At 41.0% G+C, this 19,334-nt stretch overlaps 1 protein-coding gene and 1 long non-coding RNA gene across 6 annotated transcripts in view; one reads left to right on the forward strand and one right to left on the reverse strand.

Annotated features, from left to right (window-relative positions):
- Positions 1-12,349, reverse strand: part of LOC105483685 (uncharacterized) — a 58,694-nt gene extending 46,345 nt beyond the window's left edge. For 3 of the 5 annotated variants that reach the window (XR_988484.3, XR_011608957.1, XR_011608956.1), the window contains exon 1: positions 12,212-12,348. This is a non-coding gene — a long non-coding RNA (uncharacterized lncRNA). Of the gene's footprint in view, positions 1-12,211 lie in introns of all 5 variants that reach the window. The other 2 variants (XR_988486.3, XR_011608958.1) reach the window with 1 other exon arrangement.
- Positions 12,348-19,334, forward strand: part of LOC105483684 (NADH:ubiquinone oxidoreductase subunit A12) — a 43,081-nt gene continuing 36,094 nt past the window's right edge. The window contains exons 1-2 of the mRNA XM_011744667.2: positions 12,348-12,504; positions 13,267-13,349. Coding sequence (XP_011742969.2) covers positions 12,419-12,504; positions 13,267-13,349 — 169 coding nt within the window. The 5' untranslated portion in view covers positions 12,348-12,418. The remainder of the gene's footprint in view (positions 12,505-13,266; positions 13,350-19,334) is intronic.

Raw genomic sequence — 19,334 nt, forward strand, 5'->3', positions numbered from 1 at the left:
TAAACATGGGTGAATCCCCAAAATACAATGTTGTATTTTTTTTTTAAGCCCAAAAGTATACAAAACCATAATAACTGGTTTACTGAAAACAGGCAAATATACTGTTGAGAGGTATTTATGTGGGAAAGCTAATTTTGTGAAAGCAAAGGAAATATTAATACTAAATTAGAATACTAGTTACTTCTGAAGGGGTAGGAAGAGGATAAACACAAAGAATATAAGGGGCTTGAAAAGTATTGACAAAGTTCTAACTATTTGCTTTTAAACAAGCCACCCCAAAACGTAATGGTTTAAAACAACATGTATTGTGTTCCTGAACATGCAACATGGACAGAGCTTGGAAGAGACAGCCTGTCTCTGCTTCTTTCAGCCACAGCTCAAATAGTGAGGTTGAAATCTATGTAGTCATTCACTCACACGTCTGGAAATTGTTAGTGACTATTTGCTGGGACTTCAGGTGGAGCTGAAGCCAGAACACATACCTAGTCTTGTTTCCCTTCCTCACAACCTAGAGGCTAGGTTCCAAGAACAAGGGGTGAGAAGGCCACGTGGGAGCTCTGTTACCATTTCTTGCCTGGCATTAGAATTCATCCAGTGTCAGGCCGGGCACGGGGGCTCACACCTGTAATTCCAGCACTTTGGCCAAGGCGGGCAGATTGCCTGAGCTCAAGAGTTCAAGATCAGACGGCAACATGGCAAAATCCTATCTCTACAAAAAATACAAAAAAAAAACCACACAAAAAAAAAACCAGGCCTGGTGGCACGTGCCTGTGGTCCCAGCTACTTGGGAGGCTGAGGTGGAAGGATCACTTCAGCCTGGGAAGCGGAGGTTCTGTAAGCCAAGATAGCACCACTGCACTCCAGCCTGGGTGACAGAGCGAGACTCTGTCTCAAAAAAAAAAAAAAAGAACAAAAACACTAATTCAGTGTCTTCTGCTGCATTCAACTCATCGAAGAAGTCACAAAGGTCTGTGCTGCTGGAAAAGGAGGGGAAATAGACTCCACCTCCTGATGATGAAGTGGCAAACTTCTGGAAGAGCATATGGAACCAGAAATACCAGAAATATTTCCACCATTTGAGGGAAAAAATATTGCATCTCAGCAGCCTCACTTGGAAACCCAGGTAGAGAAGGCTTACCTGGACAAGACTGGGGCCTAGGAGGTCAAGGGTGGTTTTCATCTTATGGAATTGTTTACAAATTGATACATAAAAAATCATAAGAAGTTTAAAGGATTGTAACATCTTAAGCTGGGCATGGTGGTGCATGGCTGCCCTAGCTAGTCTGGAGGCTGAGGTGGGAGGATGGCTTGAGCCCAGAGTTGGTGGCTGCAGTGAGCTATGCTGGTGTCACTGTAGTCCAGCCTGGGTGACAGAGTGAGACCCTGTTTCTAAAATTTGGAAAAAAAAAAAAAAAAAAAAAAACAAGAAGGTATGATCTTGGACCTTCACACTTGTATGGGCAGGAGATGGCTAAAAAAACTACTCAGCTGCAGACTGGACCCCATTTTGTGGGAAATGAAGGGTAACTTCCATGTGGCTGCTGGAGGAAGCGTTGAGAGAGGAAGTGCTGAGACAGGAAGTGCCAGGGAAAAGCCGGATGGTTGTTTCTAACCTACCCTCAGAAACCAAGCCACATTGCTTTCCATGTCATTTTATTTACTGATGCAAAGACCCACCCGCATTCAAGGGAAGATAAACTATGCCCCTTGACAGGAAAGTGGCAAGATTCTGGAAGAGTTTAGGGAATCAAAGCTGTTTTTTCAGCCATTTTTTGAAAACTTCAGTCTCTGATACTATTCTACTTATTAAGCTGATTGTAGATTCTTAAGATCAAATAGGCACTTTTGTATATTTCATGATATTTGATAGAAAAATAAATCCTTATGTAGAAAAAATGAGGTGCTCTTAGATCTCCACATCTCCTCCACAATTCCCTGTATCCAAGGGAGGGGAGTAAGCCCTTGAGAAGTTGTAAACACTAAATTGTCCTTACATGGATATGTAACAGAAAATTTAGTAAACTATATATGAAAAATGGGGCAGGAAGTTGGCGGGGGGACTGCAAAGTGTGAGGAGGGAAGTGTGCGAAAGCCCTAAAAGTCCTCACTTATGTGGAGAAGTCAACAAATAATGCCTAAAGTTGGAAAAAATCTAGAAATATTATAAGCATGTAATTTAGAAATATGGTAGTGAATAACCAAATAAGCTAAAAGGATTGGAAGTAGTTGTTGCTGGCAGTGGGCAATCAGTTCAGAAAATTGAACTATATGATTTCTTCAGTGAGGTACATATGTTCAATGTACTAAATTTAAGAGGGAAAATGATCAAAATGGATGAGCTAAATTGAAACTAAGATCATTGAAGAAAGAATTAAGACTTCTGGCAGGCCGGGCGCGGTGGCTCAAGCCTGTAATCCCAGCACTTTGGGAGGCCGAGACGGGCGGATCACGAGGTCAGGAGATCGAGACCATCCTGGCGAACACAGTGAAACCCCGTCTCTACTAAAAAAAAATACAAAAAACTAGCCGGGCGAGGTGGCGGGCGCCTGTAGTCCCAGCTACTGGGGAGGCTGAGGCAGGAGAATGGCGTAAACCCGGGAGGCGGAGCTTGCAGTGAGCTGAGATCCGGCCACTGCGCTCCAGCCCCGGCGACAGAGCGAGACTCCGTCTCAAAAAAAAAAAAAAAAAAAAAAAAAAGACTTCTGGCAATGTTTGTTCACACGAACATGTCAGTATTATCCAACTGAATTCTGTATATCTCTTTAACTTTAGTTTGTTCTGTAATAACAATGTTGATATCAAGTTAATGACAAAAAAAAAAATCAGAACAGGATACTATGAAAAAGAAGAGAGACCGGCCGGACACAGTGGCTCAGGCCTGTAATCCCAACACTTTGGAAGTCCTGGCGGATCACGAGGTCAGCAGTTCGAGACCGGCCTGACCAACATGATGAAACCCTGTCTCTACTAAAAATACAAAAATTAGCTGGGCAGGGTGGAACGTGCCTGTAATCCTAGCTACTCGGGAGGCTAAGGGAGGAGAATTGCTTGAACCCAGGAGGCGGAGGTTGCAGTGAGCCAAGATTGCACCACTGCACTCTAGCCTGGGTGACAGCAAGATTCTGTCTCAAAAAAAAAAGATCAAAGAAAGAGTTCGTTCGTTCGTTCTTTCTCTCTCCCTTTCTTTCCTGTCTTTCTTTTCTTTCTTTCTTTCTCTTTCTCTTTCTTTCTTTCTCTCTCTCTCTCTCTTTCTGTGTTCTTTAAATAAAAAATCATGTTGAAAAAAATCTGTATCAGGATTGATGGACTGGACCCAGACAAGGAACAAATTAGTGAACTGGTACATAAATACAAAGAAATGGTTCAGAATGTAAAGCATAAAGATCAAAATGGAAAATATGCAGGTAAAATTAAAAAGATACAGGGGATCAATCCAGAAGGGCCAATGTTCACCTAATACCCAGATTTCAGAAAGAAGTAACAGAAAATGTAGGGGAAAATTATTTAAAACAATTTCTACTGCTAAAAATGACACATCTACAAATTCAAAGATGATGCTGAATTCCAAAAAACATCAGCTACAAAAGCCCTAGATAAATCTTCATGAAATTTTAGAACTTTAAAGACAAATAGAAAAATCTGAAAAACTTCAAAAGATTAAAAAATAGATTTTTAACAAATGAATTTGTATCAGATTGGCAGCAGGATTCTCATCAACTATGTTAGAGGTTTGGGGGTTTTGTTTGAGACAGGGTCTCACTCTGACACTCAGGCTGGAGTGCAGTGGCCACAATCATAGCTCACTGCAACCTCAAACTCCTGGGCTATAGCAGTCCTCCTGCCTCACCCTCCCAAGTAGCTGAGACTATAGGCATACACCAGCACACTCAGCTAAATGTTAGACATTAGAGGGCAATGGAGGAATGCTTTCAGAGTTCTGTGAGGAAACTATTTTGAACCTAGGGTTTTATGTCCAGGTAAAGGATCAATCAAAGGAAATGTTATCTCCTACATGCATTTTTGAAAAAAGTCTCAAAAATGTGCTCTACCAAAACAAGCAAACAAACAAAAAAACAAGCAACCCTAAATGAGAGAATTCTAAGAAAGAAAAATATGCAGGATCCAAGATAAAATAAGACTCATTTATTCAGAAACACAATGAAAAGAAATCCCAGAATGATCATCCATTCATGCATGAGGCCTAAAGACAACTGATCAAAATTAGAACAGGAAGTCAGAATGTTCTGTGAAAAATTTGCTCAAGAAGGCATATGCCTCTATTGTTATTTAGAAGTAATTTATCAAACCTTTATTGAGTACTTATGATACACCAGGCACTGTGCTAAGTTTTTTATGTACCTTATTTAATGCCTACAGTGATCTCATGAGGTGGGTAATATTAACCCCATTTTACAAATGAGTAAACTAAGCTCAAGCAACTTGCTCAATATAGCTAATTAGTGATTGGTATGGTTTGGCTGTGTCCCCACCCAAATCTCATCTTGAATTGTAATCCTATAATCCCCACGTGTCATGGAAAGGATGCTTTAATTATGGGAGCAGTCACCCTCATGCTGTTCTCATGATAGTGGGTGAGTTCCCATGAGACCTGATGGTTTTATAAGGGGCTTTTCTCCCTTTTCCTCTGCACATCTCATTTCTGTCACCATGAGAAGAAGGATGTTTTTGCTTCCCCTTCTGCCTGATTGTAAGTTTCCTGAGGCCCCACCCCCAGGCATGCTGAACTGTGAGTCAATTAAACCTCTTTCCTTTATAAATTACCCTGTCTCAGGTATGCCTTTATTAGCAGTGTGAGAATGTACTCATACAGTGATAGAGTTGAGATTTAAGCAACCATAAACCCTGGAGTAGGGGTCCCCAGAAGAAAGGCTGATTGCAGGTCCAGGGTAGGAAATGTATAAGATGAGTTGGGAACATCTTGTCACACCAAAAATAAAATAATGATAATAAAACTATCAAAGATGACTAGGTTTTATCTCAGAAAGTCAGGAACCAACCTGAAGAGGTATCTACTACCCAAAGATAAAACAATTTGGTAATTGATTAGAATAATAACTGCAATGGGTTGAAACACATCAAACATTTAAATCTATAAGTACATATTGTACTTTAAAAATGCTAGAGACACCAGGTGCAGTGGCATGTGCCTGTAATCCCAGCTACTTGGGAGGCTAAGATGGGAGGATCATTTGAGCCCAGGAGCATATGACCAACCTGGGCAACATATTAAAACCCGGCTTCAGTTTGAAAAAAAAAAAAAAAAAGCAAGGGATAACATAATCATAAAGAAAATACCTATAAAAGATACACAAAAGAAAATGAAGGAATGGCAAATTGCTACCAAAAAACCAATGAAACACAAAGGAAGGTAGCAAGAGAGGAAAGAGAGACATGAAATAACAGCAAAAAATACAGAAAACAATTAACAAAATGCCAGTAGTAAATCCTTCCCTGTCAGTAATTACTTTAAATGTACACGAATTAAACTCCCCAATCAAAAGACAGAGTAGGTGAACGGACCAAAAATAAATAAATAAATAAAAACCAAAAAACAAACAAACCAAAAACCCCACCAGGATCCAACTATATGCTCTCTGTAAGATATTTACTTAGAGTAAATGTAAGGACACACATAGGTTGAAAGTGAAAAGACAGAAAAAGGATTTTTAATGCAAATAGTGACAAAAAAAGAGGAGTGGCCTCTTTTTTTCAAACAAAATAAACTTTTAGGTCAAAAACTGTCACAAGAGACAAAGTGATTACAAAATGATAAAAGAGTTAATCCACTAGGAAGATATAACAATTAAATATGCACCTAACATCAGAACACTCAAATATAGGAAGCAAACACTGACAGAATTAAGGAGAAACAGAAATAGTAACACAATAAAAGTAGTTTTCAAAACCCCACCTTCAATAATGGACATAGCAACCAGACAGAATATCAAAAAGGAAACAGAGGACTTGAACAATGCTGTAGAGTAATTTGACCTAACAGACATACAGATAACATTCCATCCAACAATGAGACAATTCACATTCTTGTCAAGCATACATGCAACATTGTCTGTGACAGATCACATATTAGGTCACAAAACAAGGTTTGATAAATTTTAAGATTGATATCATACCAAGTATCTTTTCTGACTACAGTGGAATAAAGCTAGAAATCAAAAGCAAAGGGCTGGGCACAGTGGCTCACGCCTGTAATCCCAGTACTTTGGGAGGCCGAGGTGGGCTGATCACGAGGTCAGCAGTTTGAGACCAGCCTGGCCAACATAGTAAAACCTCGTCTCTACTAAAAATACAAAAATTAGCCAGGTGTGGTGGTGTGTGCCCGTAGTTCCAGCTACTCGGGAGGCCGAGGCAGGAGAATCACTTGAACGCAGGAGGTGGAGGTTGCAGTGAGCCAAGATCGCACCACTGCACTCTAGCCTGGCAACAGAGTGAGACTCTGTCTCAAATCAAACAAACAAAAATTTTAAATAAAGAAAAAAACATCTGAACAGATTCATAACTAGTAAGGAGATTAAATCAGTAATCAGAAACCTCCCAACAAAGAAAAGCCAAGGAACAGATACTTCATAGGAGAATTCCAGCAAACATTTGAATTAATTGAAAATTTAATACCAATCCTTCTCAAATTCTTCCAGAAAATTAAAGAGAAGATAACACTTGGCCGGGCACAGTGGCTCACATCTGTAATCCCAGCACTCTGGGAGGCTGAGGTGAAAAGATCACTTAAGCCCAGGAGTTTGAGACCAGCCTGGACAACATAGTGAGACTCCATCTCATTTGAAGAGAAAAAAAAAGAAAGAAAGAAAGAGTGAAGGTAACACTTTTTTTTTTTTTTTCGAGATGGAGTTTCACTCTTGTTGCCCAGGCTGGAGTGCAATGGTGCGATCAGCTCACTGCAACCTCCACCTCCCAGGTACAAGCAATTCTCCTGCCTCAGTCTCCCGAGTAGCTAGGGTTACAGGCGCCCACCATCACACCTGGCTAAATTTTTGTATTTAGTAGAGACGGGGTTTCACCATGTTGGCCAGGCTGGTCTTGAAGTCTTGACCTCGGGTGATCTACCTGCCTTGGCCTCCCGAAGTGCTGGGATTACAGGCAGGAGCCACTGCACCCGGCCAAGGTAACTCTTTTAAACTCTTTTTTTTTTTTTTTTTTTTTTTTTGATACAGAGTTTCCCTCTGTCACCCAGATTGGAGTGTGATGGTGGAATCTCAGCTCACTGCAACCTCTGCCTCCCAGGCTCAAGCAGTTCCCATGTCTCAGCCTCCTGAGTAGCTGGGATTATAGGCACACAACACCAAGCCCAGCTAAGTTTTGTATCTGTATTTTTAGTATAGACAGGGTTTCGTCACATTGGCCAGGCTGGTCTTGAACTCCTGGACTCAAGTGATCCGCCCACCTCAGCCTCCTAAAGTGTTAGAATTAGAGGCGTGAGCCACCACAGCCAGACTAAACTCATTTTATGAGGCCAGCATTACACTGATACCAAAACCACAACAGATACAACAAGAAAACTATAGACCAATATCCCTGATGGATATTGATGTAAAAATCCTCGACAAAAATACTCACAAACTGAATTCAACAGCACATTAAAAGGATTATACGGCCAGGCATGGTAGCTTACTTCTGTAATCCAAGCACTTTGGGAGGTTGAGGTGGGCGGACCACCTGAGGTCAGGAGTTCAAGACCAGCCTGGCCAACATGGCAAAACCCTGTCTCTACTAAAAATACAAAAATTAGTCAAATGTAGTAGCAGGCACCTGTAGTCCCAGCTACCTGGGAGGCTGAGGCAGGAGAATCACTTGAATCCAGGAGACAGAGGTTGCAATAAGCTGAGATCGTGCCACTACACTCCAGCCTGGGCAACAGAGTAAGACTCTGTCTCAAAAAAAAAAAAAAATGGATTATACACCATGGCCAAGTGGGACTTGACTTACTCCTGGAAAGCAAGGATGGTTCAACATATAAATATCAATCAGTGTAATATACTACAAATGGTTTGCAACTGATCATGACTTGACTTACAATTTTTTTGTTTTATGATGGGTTTACTGGTGTTTACAATGTGTTTTTTGTGTGTGTTTTTTTGTTTTGTTTTTCAGACAGGGTCTTACTCTGTCACCCAGGCTGGAATGCAGTGGCATGACCTTGGCTCACTGCAACCTTTGCTTCCCAGGTTCAAGCAATTCTCCAGCCTCAGCCTCACAGGTGCATGCTACCATGCCCATCTATTTTTTTTTTTTTCTTAAATTTTTTGTAGAGATAGGGTTTCACTATGTTGCGCAGGCTGGTCTGGAACTTCTACGCTCAAAGCGATCTGCCTGACTCAGCCTCCCAAAGTGCTGGGATTACAGGTGTGAACCACATGGCCTCGGTGCATTTTTTATTTAGATTTTTATTTATAATGGGCATGTCAGAATGTAACACCATTGTAAGTTGAGAGGCACATTAACAGAAGGAAAAACAGAAACCATATTATCATTTTAATTGGTATAGAAAAAGCACTTGGCAAAAACACTCAACAAACTACGAATGAAAGGAAGTTATCTCAACCTAATAAAGGCCATGTTTGAAAAGGCCACAGCTAACTTCATATTCAATAGTGAAGAACTGAAAGCTTTTCTTCTAAGATCAGGAACAAGGCAAGTGTGTACATTCTTGCTATTTCTATTCAACATATTACTAAAAACCCTTGCCAGAGCAATTAGGCAAAACATAAATAAATAAAAGCTGAAAATTGGAAAAGAAGGGCCAGGTACGGTGGCTCATGCCTATAATCCTAACACTTTAGGAGGTTGAGATGGGAAGATTGCTTGCTTGAGGCCAGAATTTCAAGATTAATCTGGGCAACACAGCAAGACCCTATCTCTACAAAAAACTTTTTAAAAAATTAGCCAGGCATGATGTTGCATGCTTGTAGTCCCAGCTGTTCATGAGGCTAAGGCCGGGGGATCACTTGAGCCCCGGCTTAGGTGACAGAGTGAAACCTTGCCTTAAAAAAAAAACAAAAAAGTAAAATTATCTCCATTAACAAATGACATGGTCTTATATGTGGAAAACCCTAAGGATTCCACCAAAAATTGGTTAGAACTAATAAATGAATTCAACAGAGTTGCAAGGTACAAAATCAACACACGAAAATCAGTTGCCTTCTAAACACTAACAGTGAACAACTCAAAAAGGAAATTAAGAAAACAATCACATTTAAAATAGCATCAAAAAGAATAAAATATTTAGGAATAACTTAATCAAGTAGGCAAAAGACTTATATATATACCGAAAACTACAAAAGTGCTGAAAGAAATTAGATGCAAATAAATGGAAAGACATTCATGTTTGTGGATTGGAAGACTTAATATTGTTAAAATTAAAATCCCATACTACCCAAAGTAAGTTACAGATTCATTGCAATACCTATCAAAATCCCAGTGCCATTTTTCTTTGCAGATTTTTAAAAAGTCATAAAATTCATATGGAATCTCAAAAGACCCTGAATAGACAAAACAATCTTAAGAAAAATAAAGCCGGAGGTCTTCCACTTCCTGACTTCAAAACATTGTGCAAAGATGCAGTAATCAAAACAGAGTGGTATTGGCATACGAACAGGCATATAGACCAATGGAATAGAATAGAGAACCCACTTTCTGACTTCAAAACATTGTGCAAAGATGCAGTAATCAAAACAGAGTGGTATTGGCATAAGAACAGACATATAGACCAATGGAACAGAATAGAGAACCTAGATATAAACTCTTAAGTATTTGGTCAAGTGATCTTGGACAAGGGTACCAAGGCTACATAGTGGGGAGAGAATAGTGTTGGGAAAACTGGATATCCACAAGCAAAAGAATGAAGTTCAACCTTTACCCTACACTATATACCAAAATTAACTCAAAATGGACTAAAGACCTAAATGTAAGACCTGAAACTATAAAACTCCTAGAAGAAAACAGGGGGGAAGCTTCATGACATTGGATTTAGCAGTGATTTCTCAGATATGATAACAAAAGCACAAAGTAAAAATAGACAACTGGGGCTACAATCAAACTTATAAACTTCTGTATAGCAACGGACACAATCAACAGAATGAAAAGATGACCTAGGGAACGGGAGAAAATATCCACGATACATAAAGAATGCCTATAACTCAACAACTAAAAAACAAATAACCCGATTCAAAAATGGGCAAAGGACTTGAACAAACATTTCTCCAAAGAAGATATACAAATGGCCAACAAGCATATGAAAACATGGTTAACATCAATAATCAGGTAAATGCAAATCAAAACCACAATGAGTTATCACCTCATCACCCATTAGGATGGCCACTGTGAAAAACAAATGAACACAGGCTGGGCGCGGTGGTTCACGCCTGTAATCCCAGCACTTTGGGAGGCCGAGGCGGGTGGATCACCTGAGGTCAGGAGTTCGAGATCAGCTTGGCCAACATGGTGAAACCTCGTCTCTACTAAAATTACAAAAATTAGCTGCGGGTGGTGGCGGACACCTGTAATCCCAGCTACTCGGGAGGCTGAGGCAGGAGAATCGCTTGAACTAAAAAACTCGGGAGGCGGAGGTTGCAGTGAGCTGAGATCACACCACTGCACTCCAGCCTGGGCCACAGAGTTAGACTCTGTCTCAGAACAAACAAACAAACATACAAACAAACACAGAAAATATCTAGTGTTGGTGAGGAGGTGGAGAAGTTGGAACCTTTGTGCATTGTTGTCAGTAATGTGAAATGGTGCTGCTGCCATGGAAAACAGTATGGGGATTCCTACAAGAATAAAAAATAAAATTTCCATATGATCTAGCAATCCACTTCTGGGTGTATATCCAAAAGAACTGAAAACAGGATCTTAAAGATATCTGCACACTTGTGTTCATTGCAGCATTATTCACAATAGCCAAGAGGCAGAATCAACAGAAATGTTTATGGACAGATAACTGGGTGGCATATATATATACAGTGGAATATTATTCAACATTTATAAAAAGAAGAAAATCCTGTCATATAGTACAATATGGATGAGCCTTGTGGATATCATGCTGAGTGAAACAAGCCAGGTCCTAAAAGACAAACACCTCATGATTCTACTTATATCAAGTATCTAAATTAAACTCTTAGAAACAGAAGTAGAATGGTGGTTGGCAGGGGATGGAGAAGAGGAAAAAGTTGTTCCATGGATACAAAGTTTCTGTTTTGCAAGAAGAGTAAGTTCTAGAGACCTGTTGTGCAATAATGTGCATGTAGTTAACACTACAGTACACTTAAAAATGGTTAAAATGGTAAATTTTATATTTTGTGTTTTTAACCACCACTACCAAAAAAAAAAAAAAAAAAAAAAAGCTAAGTAAATAAATTGTTACTTTGAAAACATACATAAGGGAAAGAATTGGCTGGGTGTCGTGGCTTACACCTGTAATCCCAGCACTTTGAGAGGCTGAGGCAGGAGGATCAATTGAGGCCAGAGTTCAAGACCAACCTGGGCAACATAGCAAGACATCTATCTCTGAAAAACAACAACAACAAAATTAGCCAGGGGTGGTGGTACATACTTAAATGGGAGGATTGCTCGAGCACAGGACTTTGAGGCTGCAGTGAGCTATGACCACACCGCTGTATTTCAGCCTGGGTGACAGAGTGAAAGCCTGTCTCTAAAATTTAAAAAAAAAGTAAGAGAATCAAGCACCTATACTGCCTTTCCTATATTAATTGTATCTCAGGAACCAAATAGTTGAAGGGAGGTTTATCTTTGTAGAACTGTGGTTAACAAATGAAGTAACATTGAAATTATTTAGGCTAAATCGATGGTCCCATCTCAGCCTCAGCCTACTGAGTAGCTGGGACTACGGGCACGCGCCACCACATCCAGCTAATTTTTCTTTTTTTTTTCTTTTTTCTTTTTGGTAGAGACAGAGTTCTCACTGTGTTGGCGAGGCTGGTCTCGAACTCCTGGGCTCAAGCGATCCTCCCAACCCGACCTCCCAAAGTGCTGGGATTACACGAGTGAGCCATCGCGCCCACCAAAGCCAATTATTTTTAGATAAGGAAACTGAAATTCCCAAAGGAGGAATTCCCGTGTGGGGAAACCTCTTCTACGTGAGCTTTCCAGCATATGCCGGCCTTCTAGATTTAACCTCTGAAAACTCTAAAGTTTAAGGTACCTTTGCTTCCAGGGGAAACCAATTCTGCCTACTTGGGAAGCCAGAACAAGACCGTGTAGGAAAGCCCTAGCTCTGCGCAGGCGCAGAGCCACCGCGTCTGGCGTTCGCGTGGGAACCTTCTGGGCTTGGGCTTCCTGCGGCTGAGTGGCGGCTTCCATCCGGTAGGTTTTGCTTGGCGCACCCGGGAGGCGGGGCCTGCGGGGCAAGATGGAGTTGGTGCGGGTCCTGAAACGCGGGCTGCAGCAGTTCACCGGCCACGGCGGTCTCCGAGGCTATCTACGGGCTCTTTTCAGGTAGGCGGCCAGAGCCATGCTTTTGGCCTCTGGGGCTATACTTTCGCTGGCTGATTTATTGGAAGGGGGCCCACGCTCGGGTCACTTTGGAGAATCCACAGCTCTTGTCAAGGACAAGCGCCCCAATCTCTGCCTTGCCACCCCCAGGCTGGTCTCTGTTGCGTATCTCCCCGAGACAAGACCGAAGCTCTCTGTAGAGTCAGAGCTGTGACACGGAGGCAAGGGCATCTGGGCTGCACTCTTTTCCCACGCCCTGGAGAGTAATGAGCATTACAAGACATTAACTCAGTGACCTTGGTAAAGTTTTTTTTAATCCTTGCACTGCCGTACCCTCTCTGTAAGGCGTTGAAGGTAATAATAATGGTCGTCCTGACATTCACTGATCCCAGGAGCAGCATAGTTACGCGGAAACCTAAATGAAGACCCAGAGTGGAATGAAAGAGCCTGGAGACCTTCGTATCGTTGTAAGATAAAATACTTTGGCTTTTTGATTTCCTGAAGGTTTTACTAACTCCAGTGCCTCCTGGCTGAGGGATAGTAGATACAAGTAGTCCTGTAATCTGAAGGGACTACATTTATATTTTTAGTATAATTTGGGCACATCAGTTGTCAATTCATCTTTTCCCATCCCCAGCACTTCTTCGTTTTGCTAGTTGATGCAGCAGCCCTTGTGTCTGAAAGTTGTTACTCTCACTTTATTTCCGTTTATGTTTTGAACTAAGAATCATTCTAAAATGTCTGTTTTCTTTTGGGTATTCACAGGACAAATGATGTGAAGGTTGGTACATTAGTGGGAGAAGACAAATATGGAAACAAATACTACGAAGACAACAAGCAATTTTTTGGTGAGTGCAGTATTTTTTAGTATGAATAATTGGATTGGGATTGGCATTTGATTTGAGTCTGTTTTCCATATTTTGCAAGGAGCTTTTACAAAACACTTGGAAAAGGATGAAAAACTCAATAGAAAATGAAAAAAGATAATTTACAGAAAAAAGAAAAGTAAATAGCCAATGAAGGTATGGAAAAATGTTCATTCTCACTTGCAACAACAGAAATGCAAGTTTAAAAACAGTGTTACATATTTTTCACCTATCACATTTTGAAGTGTTTTTCTTTTCTTTTTTTTTTTTCTTTTTTTTTTTGAGACGGAGTCTCGCTCTGTTGGCCAGGCTGGAGTGCAGTGGCGCGATCTCGGTTCACTGCAACCTCCGTCTCCTGGGTTCCAGCAATTCTCCTGCCTCAGCCTCCCTGAGTAGCTGGGACCACAGGCGCACGCCACCATGGCAGGCTAATTTTTGTATTTTTTAGTAGAGATGGGGTTTCACCATATTGGCCAGGCTAGTCTTGAACTCCTGACCTCGTGATCCACCCACCTTGGCCCCCACAAAGTGCTGGGATTACAGGTGTGAGCCACTGTGCCCAGCCTTGAGTATTCAATCTGATAAATCCCAGTGTGGGCAAAGCCATAGAAATATATAGGTTAATGCAGTCTTTTTGGAGGGATAATTTGGTAACATTTGTAAAAATTTACATTGCACACATCCTTTGTCTCAGCACTTCCACTTTTAACTACTAATTCCGCTGGGCGTGGTGGCTCACGCCTGTAATCCCAGCACTTTGGGAGACCGAGGCAGGCGGATCATGAGGTCAGGAGATCGAGACCATCCTGCCCAACATAGTAAAACCCAGTCGCTAGTAAAAATAAAAAATTAGCTGGACGTGGTGGTGTGTGCCTGTAATCCCAGCTACTTGGGAGGCTGAAGCAGGAGAATTGCTTGAACCGGGGAGTCGGAGGTTGCAGTGAGCCGAGATCCCACCACTCTACTCCAGTCTGGTGACAGTGAGACTCTATCTCAGAAAAAAAAAAAAAAAAAAAAAAAAAATCTGCAAATATTCTTGCAAACCAAACACACATCACAGCATTGTTTTATTTTTTATTATTATTATTATTTTTTGAGACGGAGTCTGGCTCTGTTGCCCAGGCTGGAGTGCAGTGGCTGGATCTCAGCTCACTGCAAGCTCCGCCTCCCGGGTTCACACCATTCTCCTGCCTCAGCCTCCCGAGTAGCTGGGAGTACAGGCGCCCGCCACCTCGCCCGGCTAATTTTTTTTTGTATTTTCGTAGAGACGGGGTTTCACCGTGTTAGCCAAGATGGTCTCGATCTCCTGACCTCGTGATCCGCCCGTCTCAGCCTCCCAAAGTGCTGGGATTACAGGCTTGAGCCAACGCGCCCGGCCGCATTGTTTTATTATAGTTTTAAATTTTATTTATTTATTTATTTTTGGTGTCTCGCTCTGTCACCCAGGCTAGAGTGCAGTGACTCGATCATGGCTCACAACAGCCTCAACTTTCTGGGCTCAACCTGTCCTCCTATCTCAGCCACCCAGGTAGCTGGGATTACAGGCATGTGTCACCATGCCTGGCTAATTGTTTAAAAAAATTTTTTTTTGGAGAGACTGGGTCTTGCTCTGTTTCTTAGGCTAGTCTTGAATTCCTAGGCTAAGGTGAGCTTCCCACCTCAGCCTCCCAAAGTGCTGGAATTACAGGTGTGAGTCACTGTGCCCGGCCGCAGCATTTTTGTTTGTTTTTGTTGTTGTTGTTTTGAGACAGGGTCTCACTCTGTTGCCTAAGCTGGAGGCAGTGGTATGATCTTGGCTCCTTGCAGCCATGACCTCCTGGGCTCCAGCCTTCCTCCTGCCTCAGCCTCCTGTGTAGCTGGGACCACAGTCATGCACCACCACACCTTGTTAATTTTTTAATTTTTTTAAGAGACGGGGTCTCACTTTGTTCCCCAGGCTAGTCTTGAACTCCTGGGCTTAAGCCGTCCTCCTGTCTCAGCCTCCCAAAGTGCTGGGATCACGAGCATGAGCCACCATGCTAGTAAATTTTAAAAGCAACATTAGTGTGCGTAAGTTGGATACTGGTGAATTAAACATTTTTTTAGAATACTTTGTTGTTAAGAATGATATAAACCTATAAATTTAATATAGAGAGATGTCAAAGATGTGTAATATAAAAAAATTCCGGTTGCAGAACAATGTTTGGTATCCTCAAAAGGAGAAAATACATGCTTTTTGTGTACATGTTAAATTTTGGAAGGAAACTCAATAAACTCATAGAATCAGATGGTAGAGATTCAACATTCTGCCCCTCCACTTTATAACTTTGTAACCCGGTTAACTTAATTAACTTCCCTAACCCTCAGTTTTCTCATCTGTAAAGTAGAATAATAATAATAAGTGCCTCATAAAGCTGTATTAAAAGATGAAAAGTGAATGGGAGGAACTTACTGTGATATAGGGTTTCTCAGCCTCAGCAGTGTTAACACTATGGGGCAGATAATTCTTTCTTTTCATTTTTTGTTTTTTTATTTCAATAGTTTTTGGGGTACAGGTGGTTTTTGATTGCATGGATAAGTTTTGTTTGTTTGTTTTTTTGAGATGGAGTCTCACTCTGTCGTCTAGGCTGGAGTGCAGTGGCGTGATCTCGGCTCACTGCAAGCTCCGCCTCCCGAATTCATGCCATTCTCCTGCCTCAGCCTCCGAGTAGCTGGGACTACAGGAGCCCGCCGCCACGCCCAGCTAATTTTTTTTGTATTTTTAGTAGAGACGGAGTTTCACTGTGTTAGCCAGGATGGTCTTGATCTCCTGACCTCGTGATCTGCCCGCCTCGGCCTCCTAGAGTGCTGGGATTACAGGTGTGAGCCACTGTGCCTGGCCTACATGGATAAGTTTTTTAGTGGTGAGTTCTGAGATTGTGGTATACCTGTCACCCGAGCAGTGTTACACTGTATCCAGTATGTAGTCTTTTATCCCCTAGAGTCCCCAAAGTCGTTTATATCATTCTTATACCTTGGCATCCTCATAGCTTAGTTCCCACTTATAAGTGAGAACGTACGATATTTGGTTTTCCATTCCTGAGTTACTTCACTTAGAATAATGCCCTCCAGCTCCATCCAAGTTGCTGCAAAAGCCATTATTGCTTTCTGTTTTATGGCTGAATAGTACTCCATGGTGTATATATACCACATTTTCTTTGTCCACTCATTCATTGGTGGGCATTTAGGTTGGTTCCTTATTTTTGCAATTGCAAATTGTGCTGCTATACACATGTGTATGCACGTGTCTTTTTCATGTAATGACTTATTTTTCTTTGGGTAGATACCCAGTAGTGGGATTGCTGGATCGAATGGTAGTTCTGCCTTCAGTTCTTTAAGGAATCTCCTTACTGTTTTCCATAGTGGTTGTACTAGTTTACATTCCCAACAGCAGTGTAAAAGTGTTCCCTTTTCACCACATCCACACTACCATCTATTATTTTTTGAATTTTTAATTATGGCCATTCTTGCAGGAGTAAAGTGCTATCTCATTGTGGTTTTAATTTGCATTTTCCTGATAATTAGTGATGCTGAGCATTTTTTTCATAGGTTTATTAGCTGTTTGTATGTCTTCTTTTGAGAATTGTCTATTCATGTCCTTTGTCCACTTTCTGATGGTATTGTTTTTTTCTTACTGATTTGTGTGAGTTCCTTGTAGATTCTGGACATTAGTCCTTTGTCTAATGCATAGTTTGCAAATATTTTCTCCCACTCTGTGGTTGTCTGTTTACTCTGCTGATTATTTCTTTTGCTGTACAGAAGCTTTTTAGTTTAATTAGGTACCATTTATTTTTGTTTTTGTTGCATTTGGGTTCTTAGTTATGACTTCCTTGCCTAAACCAGCGTCTGAAAGAGTTTTTCTGAAGTGATATTCTAGAATTTTTATGTTTTCAGGTCTTAGATTTAACTCTTTGATCCATCTTGAGTTGATTTTTGTATAAGGTGAGAGATGAGGATCCACTTCCATTTTTCTACATGTGGCTTGCTAGTTTTTTCAACACCATTTGTTGAATAGGGTGTCTTTTCCCCACTTTATGTTTTTGTTTGCTTTGTTGAAGATCAGTTGGCTGTGAGTATTTGGCTTTATTTCTGAGTTCTCTGTTCTGTTCCATTGGCCTATTTTATACCAGTAGCATACTGTTTTGGTAACTGTAGCCTCATAGTATAATTTGAAGTCGGGTAATGTGGAGTCTCGAGATTTGTTCTTTTTGCTTAGTATTGCTTTGGCTATGTGGCCTCATTTTTGGTTCCATATGAATTTTAAAATTGTTTTTTCTAGTTCTGTGAAGAACGATGATGGTATTTTGATGGGAATTACATTGAATCTGTAGATGGCTTTGGGCCATGTGGTCATTTTCACAATATTGATTATGCCCATCCATGAGCATGGGGTATGTTTCCATTTATTTGTGTCATCTATGATTTCTTTCAGTAGTGTTTTTTAGTTTTCCTTGTAGAGATTTTTCACCTCCATGGTTAAGTATATTCCTAAGTATTTTATTTTATTTTTTGCAGCTGTTGTAAAAGGGATGGAGTTCTTGATTTGATTCTCAGCATGGTTGTTGTTGGTGTATAGCTGTGCTACTGATTTGTGTACATTGATTTAGTATCCTGAAACTTTGCTGGATTTATTTATCAGGTCTAGGAGCTTTCTGCATGAGTCTTTAGGCTTTTCTAAGTATATGATCGTATCATCAACAAACAGCGACAGTTTGACTTCCTCTTTTTAAATTTGGATGCACTTTATTTCTTTCCCTTATGCAGTTGCTCTGGCTATGACTTCCAGTACTACGTTGAATAGAAGTGCTGAACGTGGGCATCCTTGTCTTGTTCCAGTTCTCAGGGCGAATGCTTTCAGCCTTTCCCCATTCAGTATGACATTTGCTGTGGGTTTGTCATATGTGGCTTTTATTACTTTGAGGTATGTCCCTTCTGTGCCAATTTTGTTGAGGGCTTTTATCATAGAGGAATGCTGGATTTTATCGAATACTTTTTCTGCATCTGGTGAGATGATCATACAATTTTTATTTTTAATTCTATTTATGTGGTATATCACATTTATTGACTTGGGTATGGTAAACCATCCCTGCATCCCTAGTATTAAACTCACTTGATCATGATGTATGATTATCTTTTTGGTATGCTGTTGGATTTGGTTAGCTAATATTTTGTTGAGGATTTGTGTATCTACGTTCATCAGGGATATTGGTTTGTAGTTTTCTTTTTTTGGGACAGATAATTCTTTCTTGTGAGGGGCTGTCCTGTGCATCATAGAATGACCAGCAGCAGCGGCCCTGACTGACAACCAAAAATGTCCCAGGCATTGCCAAATGTCCCCTTGGGGGCAAAATTTCCAACTCTTAAGAACCACTGGCCTAATGCTTGGCACATAATAAGTGCTCAGTCAATATTAGCACTGTGACTGCTACTATTTTTTTTTTAAAGTTTGAGTATCCCTTACCTGAAATGCTTGGGACCACAAATATTTCAGATTTTAGATTTTTTGGATTTTGGAATATTTGCATTATATGTCCCAGTTTAGCATCCCTAATCTGAAATCTGAAATGCTCTAATGAGCATTTCTTTTGAGTGTCATGCCAGCACACAAAAAAAAAGTTTCCAATCTTGGAGCTTTTGGAATTAGAGACACCCAACCTGTACCTTCTTGAATTGTTGAATTTTCTCCCATGTGCTTTTTTTTTTTTTTTTTTTTTTTTTTTTTGAGACGGAGTCTCGCTCTGTCGCCCAGGCTGGAGTGCAGTGGCGCGATCTCGGCTCACTGCAAGCTCCGCCTCCCGGGTTCACGCCATTCTCCTGCCTCAGCCTCCCGAGTAGCTGGGACTACAGGCGCCCACAACCGCGCCCGGCTAATTTTTTTTTTTGTATTTTTAATAGAGACGGGGTTTCACCGTGGTCTCGATCTCCTGACCTTGTGATCCGCCCGCCTCG

This window comes from Macaca nemestrina, chromosome 10 (genome assembly GCF_043159975.1).
Source record: "Macaca nemestrina isolate mMacNem1 chromosome 10, mMacNem.hap1, whole genome shotgun sequence".
Lineage (NCBI taxonomy): Eukaryota > Metazoa > Chordata > Mammalia > Primates > Cercopithecidae > Macaca > Macaca nemestrina.